Source organism: Sinocyclocheilus anshuiensis, unplaced genomic scaffold, assembly GCF_001515605.1.
Source record: "Sinocyclocheilus anshuiensis isolate Anshui unplaced genomic scaffold, SAMN03320099.WGS_v1.1 scaffold1832, whole genome shotgun sequence".
Classification (NCBI taxonomy): Eukaryota; Metazoa; Chordata; class Actinopteri; order Cypriniformes; family Cyprinidae; genus Sinocyclocheilus; species Sinocyclocheilus anshuiensis.
The window spans coordinates 607,235-617,584 of record NW_015555884.1 but is presented as its reverse complement, the minus strand read 5'-3'; the positions used below and the strand labels follow the sequence as shown (position 1 = coordinate 617,584).

General features: G+C 34.9%; 1 protein-coding gene across 3 annotated transcripts in view; it reads right to left on the bottom strand.

Moving 5' to 3' along the window:
• Positions 1–219: 219 nt before the first annotated feature.
• Positions 220–10,350, bottom strand: part of LOC107675865 (TBC1 domain family member 15) — an 11,606-nt gene continuing 1,475 nt past the window's right edge. The window contains exons 2-10 of one of the 3 annotated variants that reach the window (XM_016470362.1): positions 6,125–6,310; positions 5,804–5,922; positions 5,347–5,450; positions 3,358–3,425; positions 2,574–2,720; positions 2,388–2,478; positions 2,162–2,310; positions 1,902–2,046; positions 220–763 (exon numbers count right to left, since the gene is read on the bottom strand). In XM_016470362.1, the coding sequence (XP_016325848.1) occupies positions 601–763; positions 1,902–2,046; positions 2,162–2,310; positions 2,388–2,478; positions 2,574–2,720; positions 3,358–3,425; positions 5,347–5,450; positions 5,804–5,922; positions 6,125–6,310 (1,172 nt within the window). In that variant the 3' untranslated portion in view covers positions 220–600. Of the gene's footprint in view, positions 804–1,901; positions 2,047–2,161; positions 2,311–2,387; positions 2,479–2,573; positions 2,721–3,357; positions 3,426–5,346; positions 5,451–5,803; positions 5,923–6,124; positions 6,311–10,350 lie in introns of all 3 variants that reach the window. The other 2 variants (XM_016470364.1, XM_016470365.1) reach the window with 2 other exon arrangements.

Here is a 10,350-nt window from a genome sequence, read left to right as displayed (position 1 = left end):
TTACAAACACACAGTTTTCACTTCACAAAATGTTAATTGATTGAGTGGAGCGGTGTGGATTACTTGTGGATTGTTGTGATGTTTTTATCAGCAGTTTGGACTCTCATTCTGACGGCACCCATTCACTGCAGAGGATCCATTGGTGAGCAAGTGTAATGTTACATTTCCCCAAATCTGTTGTGATGGAGAAACAATCTTATCTACATCTTGAATGCCATGAGGGTGAGTACATTTTAAATGTCCATTTTTGGGTGAACTATTCCTTTAATCAAGTCTTCAGTACTATTGAATATCTGTAAATTCCCAAATGCTACTTAGTTTACAGGGTAAAATACATAAAATTCTTATTTGATTATCTTAGAGTTATTCAAATGAGTGTTTTGAGCTGTTCTCACATAAATTCTGGCACCATAATAAGAAGCCTTATAAATTAAGATCAAATACTGAAGGAACTATCTGGAAGGAGTCCATCTGGTTCCTGTACAAAATCCCGGTTAAAAGCAGCATCATTCTTTAGAATAAATTGAAAGTCCCACTGGAACATAATGTCAGAGGTTTTCACAACATTTTTCTGGAAAATTCCATGCAGGCCTTTTGGTCTCAGGAGAAAAGGTTACGGAGTTGATATAAAAAGTGGTCCTCTTTGCTCTTGCGCATGCGACAGCGACCGCTCAAATAGTCCCAGGCTGAGCGTTTGCAGTAGTTGTAAAAATGTTCCTCAGTTTTTTTCAGGGTGCTGTTCAGGTCCATCTTGCCCTGCAGACTGACCAGGGACAGCATGATTACATTCTTGTGCTCCATGACTGAAAACAGTAGCCCCCCCAAAACATATTACACTTAAATGTGACATTTAAGTCATTGTGTTAGATAAAAAAAATATATAGAAAATAAACTTGCATTAATTTTAAAGACAGTACAAACACATTTTTATACCGAAAATCATCAATATATATATATATATTTGTAATAAAATAATTTTAAAATTAAATTGTTTGCTCACAGAAGCCGCTTAGTTTGGTATTTTGTATCTAATGCAATGCACTTTAGAATTTTAAGTGCAGTTTCATAAAGAAATTAATTCTTTGTCCATACTAAACAAAACAAAATGCAATAAAATATCAAGACAATCAACCACAGCCTCGAGAATACTGTTATTTTAGTATCACTGATATACTATTAGAGTTTTTGTTAATATTTTGAATTTGAAGTTTTCATTTTAAAGGTGCTGTATGTAAGTTTTTGACTCTACTAAAGCATAAAAATACCATAATATGTTTGCAGATATTTAAGAAACATGCTAAGTTAACATACTTGTTTATCTGTGCTACATAAAAACAATGCTACAGTCAGCTATTCTCCTCCGGGCCGGAATGTCGGTCTCTGTTTTGGTTTGTGAAACCCGCCCACTGCCAGTTTACCCAATTGTATTTCGGCACCCTGGGTTGCCAGTTGTATTTCATTTCATTCATCTTCAAGTGCGCTCGTTCCTGTTGGTGTCGTCAATCTGGCAATCTGCATGTGCGTCAAGTCTGAGGAGGAGGGGCCGAGTGAAAAAAAACCTGCTCCAATATTTTGAATTTGGACTGCAATACCTAGTTCAACCACTCGGTGTAAATCCTACATACAGCACCTTTAATTAAAGTTTGTGGTGTTTTTGTCATTTTTGTCATTAGTTTTAGTATTTAATTTAGCTAAACCTAAACAAAAATAATAAATATAGCCTTGCCAGATAGCAATTATGTTTTTATACTGTATTTCAGTTCATGTTTCTTTCAAGTAATTAAAAAAATGTCTGTTATGGTTTTAGTTTTCATTAACAATAATAACCCTGCCTGTAGAGATCAATTGAATCTACATTACAATGAACCATAGCAATCAACCAATCTACACCACATCCACACCTGCTGGTAAACTGTATGAGCTGAACCTCGTTCCTGCAGCTGAGTAAAGCTTCTCTGTTCTCCAGCAAGATGGTGGCACACATGAAGAGTTCAAAAGTGAAGTCTGTGTTTATGGCCTGGAGCTCCGTCACTGCAGGTTCATCCTCTGGAGATCACAGACATAAATCAAAATCATTTGAAATATATTAGTGTTTATCTTTCACCATTTAGGCTTGATAAACGGTATCTATAACGTAAGACATAGGGTTAAGGTTTCTCACCCAGGCTGTATTTGCGTGCCAGTCTCTCCTGATATCGAGCCTGATCCACCTGCTGTGAGATGAGCTCCAGGTGATCACAGCTGAAAATCTCAAACAGACGCAGAGCATCGCTGTGCTCAAACTCCCGCTGGAAAGCCAGCAGAAGCCACCTGAATGGAAGACAAAGAGAAAGATTAATGAAGTGACCGAAAGAAAAGAAAAAAAGAAAAACAAAATGGAAACCCACCTGTGACAAAAAGTGATTTTTTCCATGTTGTCCGTGATCAGATGAGAGTGTAGCTGAGGATCCAGCTCTTTCAGTAAAGCGGCTTCCAACTCTGAGAAACATCACAGCAGAAACAGCATTACCAACTGTATAATTATTAGTGCTAATAACAGATCTAAACGGTTTGGAAACACATAGGAAACTCACCCATTTTGCGATACAGTCCATCAGCACAGAAGTCTTTGGAAAACTTATCCATGTAGCAGGAGAAGCTCCAGTAGGTGTCCACTTCTGAGTGCAGCACCTCCAGAAAGCGACTGCACAAATCATTCATACCCTGAGCGTAACTTACTTCTGCAGAGACCAGAGAAACAAACTGATAATCAAGTTAGCCATTGAAAATGCAAACACAGTGCTTCACAATTTAACCCCTAGATGTCGCCCTACATCAGCAAACAAAAAGCAGATCACAAACAGCCAAATAAAAGAGTATAAATATACACTACAGTTAAAAAGTTTGGGGTTTGTAAGATTTAATTCTCACCAAGGCTGAATTGATTTGCTCAAAAATACAGTAAAAACAGCAATATTATGAAATATTATTACAGTTTCAAATAACTGCTTTCGATTTTAATATATTGTACATTTTCATGTATTCCTGTGATGCAAAGCTGAATTTTCAGCAGCCATTACTCCAGTCTTCAGTGTCAAGTGATCCTTCAGAAATCATTAAAATTTGCAACTCAAGAAACAGTTTTCATTATTACCAATAATGAAAACTTTTGCGCTGCTTAATATTTTTGTGATCTCTTTGTCAAGATTCTTTGATAACAAAAAGAACAGCATTTATTTGAAATAGAAATCTTTTGAAACTTTTATAAATTTCTTTACTGTCACTGTAAACAATTTAATGTATCTTTGTTAAATTAAAGTATTAATTTCTTAAAAAAATATATTTTATTGACCCAATATTGTATTTACATCCACGTACCTGGGTGAAAAGCAGCATATGTGATTAGGATATCTCTCAAGACAAGCAGGTTACCCAAACCTTCATTCCTGTGATGAAACACAAGTGATTAGAAACCTTTCTGCAGACAATCCTTTATTCTTCAAAGGACTAATTTAATTTAATAGAAGCATTTTAACAGAGTAGAAAAAAACTTTGCATACAGTATGCACTGTATGATTGTATCAAGGTTGTTTTTACTCTGTTAAAACACTCCCATTAAATTAAATTAAATTAAATTATCATTTTATATTTTAAAATTTGGTTGTTATCAGGAAAAGATGACTGGTATGTAGAAAGTTTGTGTTTGTTGCAGCAGCAGCAAAATAGGCCAATTTTATATTAGTTTATAATAAACACTTTTCTTTTAAACAAAAGAACCATTCTTTTATTAAAAAGTTTACAATGCTTAATATGCTATGACCTATATTTGAAAATAATGTAGAAATCAGCTTGAAAAATATTAAGCACCCATATTCTTTCTAACATATCATTTATACCTTTTAAACATCTTTGTTTTATGAGTAATTATTCTGCATGCATATATTTGCAATTTATGTAATTATAGCATGACTGTTTAGAAGCCAACATTTCTGCTTTTATTTTGAATTTTGTATGCACTTGGATACTGAAGTATGCTTTCAAAGTGAGCTGAGTTGACTGTACTCAAAACTAGTTACTGGTTAACCACAGTAAAATGATGAGACAGACTCCTGAGTGTTATTTACGTTGAGCTCCAAGGTTGTTTGATAAAATTGGTGTGGCAATGACATGTTTGCTTTGCGCTGGCAGCTCACATTAGTGATGCAAAAAAATGAGGCAACTCCTTGTGGTTTGTTTAAACAAGCATGAGAAAGATATGACTGACTATCTTCAGCAGAAATAAAGAATACTGAGGAACTCTGCTAGTTGACAAAATAAACCTTTTTACACCTATACTACACAAGAACATGGGTTGTACATCAAGATAGAAATGATTTATTTAGCCATAAAGATGAATAATTAAACACGGAAAAAAAAAACAAGGAACAAGGAAGTCTTTCCTTTAAGGAAATGAGCAGACATAATAAATTAAACAGGCATACATAAGGTCTGCAGGGTGGCAATGAGCTCAATAACAATATGTAAACAATAAGAGCCAACAAAATATATTTTCTTCACCCTCTTGCAACTTACTATTAGGGTTTGTTAATATATAACTTTAAAAGCTAGAACCTTTTCAGAAGTTCTTAAAGGGGTCATATGATGCTGCTAAAAATAACATTATTTTGAGTATTTGGTGTAATGAAATGTGTTTATGCGGTTTAAAGTAAAAAAAAAAACACATTATTTTCCACATACTGTACATTATTGTTTCTCCTCTATGCCCCGTCTTTTTGAAACGCGTCGATTTTTACAAAGCTCGGCTGGACTCCGCTTTGTCCACGGTGAAAGCCGATCCGGCGATCCACAGCATTGAGTTGATGCATTCCCTCAGCGACCAGCACAGATCAGCTCTAGGCATGACAAAGCGGATATCGTCCTCTTTTGGAAGACCAAACAAAGTAGTTTCGCTTTCACAACGAAGCACACAGCGTCTTCACGACATGGCGGCAGCGGCAACAATACTACAGTGAGAATAAAAGTTACGCCTTCTTTCTTTGCGTGAACATTTGGGCGGCGTTATGCAAATCTTCCCACATAGTGAGGTAGATGTGTGGGGGCGTGTTAGAACAAGCCGTTTTAGGTAGGCGTGGTTAACTCTTAACTTTTATAAAGAATATCTCTTTGGATTTGAGACTTTAGTCTTTGCAACTTTACAGATCTTCTTCATGCACCAAGAGCTTGTAACACTCCAAAGAGAAAGGAAAAATTGAAATCGCATCATATGACCCCTTTAAAGGATTTTGACCTAAGTGCTTTTCCACTATTCCATGACTTGCATTTTCTTTACTTAGCACATAAAAATGCACAAATTAAACAAGTTCTCACCGGTAGTATGGAAGATCTCGATCGGTTCGGGGAACATCTTTGTCAATGATGCGTATGGCCTCTTGAAGCTCTTCCAGGTCAAAGGTTACCCGTTCAAACAGCACCTGCACAATAAAGTCAGCATGAAATCAACATGGATCTGACTTAACTTCTTACGGTCTTCCTGGTCTTATTGTGAAAGTTTTTCTCTTTGTAATCTGTATGCATTTCTTTCTCCTGTGGAACACAAAACAAGATATTTTGCCAAACAGGTTAAGTTCTCATTGACTTCTATAGTATTTTTTGTCCATACTATGCAAGTCAATGGGAACCAAAACTGTTGGGTTACCAATATATCTTCTGTTGTGTTCCACAGAAAAAAAGAAAGTCATACAGGTTTGGAACGACATGACGGGGAGTAAATAATGATAGAATTTTCATTTTTGGCTGAACTATCCCTTTAAGCAGGTAGTTTTACCTGAGCCTGCAGTTGCAGAAAGGACATCTTCTCTCTGGCCTCTTCTGACTCATACTGCTGTTTTTTCTGCTCTCTGTCCTGCCTTAGGTCGAAAAACTTCACTGCTGTCAACAGTTCAGCTGGGAAAAAAAAACAGAAATAGAGAGAAAATAATATTTATTTACTATTACATGTGGTTTAACATCACCACAACTTGTCAGTTACATATATACCAGAGGTTTTCAATATCAAGGCTGAACATTTTATTGCAGGTAGTAAGAGCTGATAAGGGGCAACCGTTACATATTAAAAATGTTTGTTCTGCGCAGGAATATAATTTACCATCAGTGCCATTAAGACGCAGACGAACGGCTCCAGGAAGCAGCTGTTGCCACTTCCTCTTCATGACCTGATAGCGCACCGTCATCTGCTCCAGCAGTAGGGGGCGCTCCAGAGCCGTAGAGCTGCAGGGGTACATGCCAAACAGAAAACGCCATACCAGACCACGTTCGTCAGGCGACACGCCACCTGAATCACACAAACAGAACACAAATCACACATATGAAGACAATATACTAAGAACACATGGCTTGGGATGGGTTTTTTCACAATGGACCCTTTTCACAGACTGTAACGACGTGCTTACAGTTATTAACATCGTAAATCTCGTTTTTTTATATTGTATTTTTTCATTTTATATCTCAAATTAAACTTTATAAGTTAAAGAAAACTGGTTAATCCTGCTGCATTAGTGTTTCAAATACAATGGCTGAGGATTGTGGGTTTTTTTCTTTTGCTATTGGAGCAAATGTGAACGTAATTATATTTGATGTAGTTTTCGCTCACCACTATAGAAGTTTACCCAACTCTGACAACTTCTTCTTCTGAGAACCCTGGAAATGTTAAAATGGTTGATGACAGTTCCTTTTTATTGACCAGTATACTGACTATTTTTGAGAGCTGTAATTTACAGGAAATTATAAAAATAATAATATAAAAGAAAAATAAAGAATTGAATGCATTACAGAAAGAGAAAAATATTAATAATACAATTAAATTATATTGCCTTTTTTCTGTTGAAGTAAGCAGGGTTATTATAGTTAACTACAACCAAAACAATAAAAAATTGTTACTTGACAAAAAAAATAAACATGTAAACTATAAAATAAAAAGTAAAATATAAAAAACTTTTTATTCCGGGCAAAATTTCTCATTTTAATTTAGTTTAATCATATAGGCCTACTAAAATAATAAAAAGTAAAACTGAAATAAACATATATATATATAGATAGATAGATAGATAAACTACTAAAATTGACAAAAACCAAACAAAATACTAATATCAATACAAATTTACTAAAATATTAACTAAAATGAAAATGAAAATCTAATATGTAAAGAAAAAAACAGATTCAAAATATTAATACAAACTATGATCGTATCTGAACTTTTTCTAGAATATTGCTGAAAGCAAGCATATTGTTTTTATTATAATACTTAAAAAAAAAAAAAACACCCCCAGTCACATCACCCTTTAAACCTGTTAACTGATAACTCGCTTACAAAGGAATGTCACTTGATTTTGTCAGTGTCCTTAAATACAACTGATTGGAAAGCCAATGCATTAGCATTAAATGGATAAACAGTTTAAACAAATGTATTGACTAAACAAACAGCGTCATCATTGTTAAGATACCAACATTTAATTGCATCACTTTAAAGGAATGTGTTACACCAGAGAGAACAAGTCAAACCTCAGCGTCCGCATCACATTAGCATTAGCAATTCAGCATTTCACAATGAGCTGGCACAGTCCATATCAGCTTTATACCCTTCTTATAAAGCTGATTATGTAATTTGTTCACGTTGCACAAATTTTCATGTCATCGAATAAGAAGAATGCGTTTTGGAGATGAGAGGCCTTCACACGCACAGCTGAAAATAGACTGAAGGACTGTTGTTGAAGGATCATGTCGTATATGTTTAAACATTACTGATGCGGTCACATTTACTTCACACTCTTGTGCCACATGCTTGTGTTGTAAGTTTAGGGAGTGTTGCTGAATATTAAGCTTCAAATGTGAGTTGATCTCATGAACGCTAATAGGTGCAGATCTGAGTTACTTTAGAGACCCACTGAATGGATTACAACAAGGCCATCAAAAAAGTAAATAAATAAAATAAATAAATAATAAAACAAAATTTCATCACTTACTCAAAATAAAAAACACAGCTGCTAAAGTAGACTGGAGTCCAAAATTTTTTTAGACCATTTAAATTTTTCTCCTAAAAATGGTTGAATTTGACTAGTCCTTTAAATATTTAAATTAAAATGTATTCACCTCCAGGCCATCCAAGATGTAGATTAGTTTCTTTCCTCATCTGAACAGATTTGGAGAAATTTAGCATTACATCACTTGCTCACAAGTAGATCCTTTGCAGTGAATGGGTGCCGTCAGAATGAGAGTTCAAAACATCACAATAACACACAAGTAATCCACACGAATCCAGTCCATCAATTAATGACTTGTGAAGTCAAAAGCTGCGTGTTTGTAACAAACAAATCCATTATTAAGATGTTTTTAACTTCAAACCATTGCTTCCAGCTAAAATACAAGTCATAGTGAAAAAGTCATCTTGTTTGAATCAGGAGAGAAATATACACAGATCAAGCACTGCTGTTTGGACACTCATTCTGACGGCACCCATTCACTGCAGAGGATCCACTGGTGAGCAAGCGATGCTATCTGTTTAGATAAAGAAACAAACTCATCTACATCTTGGATGGCCTGAGGGTGAGCTGCTAGTACATTTTAGACCTACTGTACACAAGGGGCTCAGGGATAGTCTAATTGTTCTAATAACTGACATGGCTAATTTGCAGATATCAGAGTATTATTATTTGATACAAAAATTAAACACACCTGATAAAAGATCTACTACTCCAATGTGAAACTATGACAGCCGCTTGTGAAAGGTTGCCTCTATAGTCTTGTTTGACCCTAAAAGAGCATTGCATTCAACTACAACCATGCTGTCTGTTGTCACATCTTAAGTATGACTAATCCTGTTAGCATGAATCTTATGATTGTAGTTCAACACAGCACAGATTCTATAGCTTTCACTATTACTAAGAGGCCATTCTTCATCTGTTTGTTGAGGAACACATCACTTGACCAGCACTTGAAAAGAAGAGGACCTTTGAGTGAGCCAGTAATTCCAGACAGTCATCGAGCTGTTTTATATGTTAATTACTTCCCTTTGAATATAATAAAATGCTAAATCGATTGCTAGAGATAACAGCATCAGCAAATACACAAACACATTTGTTTGTTTATAATACTAGGGATTTCCACTGACATCAACACTCACACAAGCCCTTCTGCATTTTTATTTTCATTAAGACATATTTAATTTATGTATATTAAGCCATTTATCAAAATTTGGCACAAAAAGAAAAAAAAAGTTTATATTAAGTTTCTCAATTTGAAATCAATCTTATAGGCATCAAGAAAGACAAATATGATTCTACTGGATCAACTACATTTTTTTTCTTCATGATCTTAAATAGAATCAGTAGTGGAATTGGCTTCAAATTTTTAATGTGAAAAAATCCCATATAATTCAAAATCTGTAACTCTGACTTAAAGATGCTGTTGTGAAAACTTAACCCACTACTGGATGAGCTGTAGCATGTTGTGTTGAAATTATTGTAGTAAATTATGTCATCCCCCATCATCAGCTCCATCCATAATCAATCAAGAAATGATTCTTTCTTACCTGAAAATTGTCCTGTAAATCTTTTATATGTACACATTATATTTGACCTACAACTTATACTGCACTGCAAAAAAATATATTTTCTTAGTATTTTTGTCTTGTTTTCTAGTATAAATATCTGAAAATTCTTGAATCAAGATGAATTTACTTTACAAGTAAAATTACTGAAGATATCATGTCTTGTTTTCTGAAAAAATATTTTCTAAATTTGTGTTAGTTTTTCCTTAAACAAAAATATCTGGCTATGGGGCAAGAAAAAATTATCTTGTTTAATTAAATTAATTTCCTTACCCCATGGGAGATATTTTTGCTTGTTTTAAAGGGGTCATATGATGCTGCTAAAAAGAACATTATTTTGTGTATTTGGTGTAATGAAATGTGTTTATGCGGTTTAAAGTAAAAAAAACACATTATTTTCCACATACTGTACATTATTGTTTCTCCTCTATGCCCCGTCTTTTTGAAACGCGTCGATTTTTACAAAGCTCATCGGTCTGAAAAGCGAGGTGTGCTCTGATTGGCCAGCTATCCAATGCGTTGTGATTGGCCGAATACCTCAAGCGTGAGACAGAAATGTTACGCCCCTCACATACTGTTGATGCCGTGTCCCGGCCGGAGCGACGAGACAAAAACATTAAAAGCCATTACAAACGAGGCATTTGTTGCGTCCAGTGGGGACATAATTACTGATTATAATGACTTATACGGTCTTGCATCGCGCCGCGTAAACATAAAACTCTGTCTGCATTTGTGATCAGAGAAATGACAAACAACAAGTGCTACTCTAC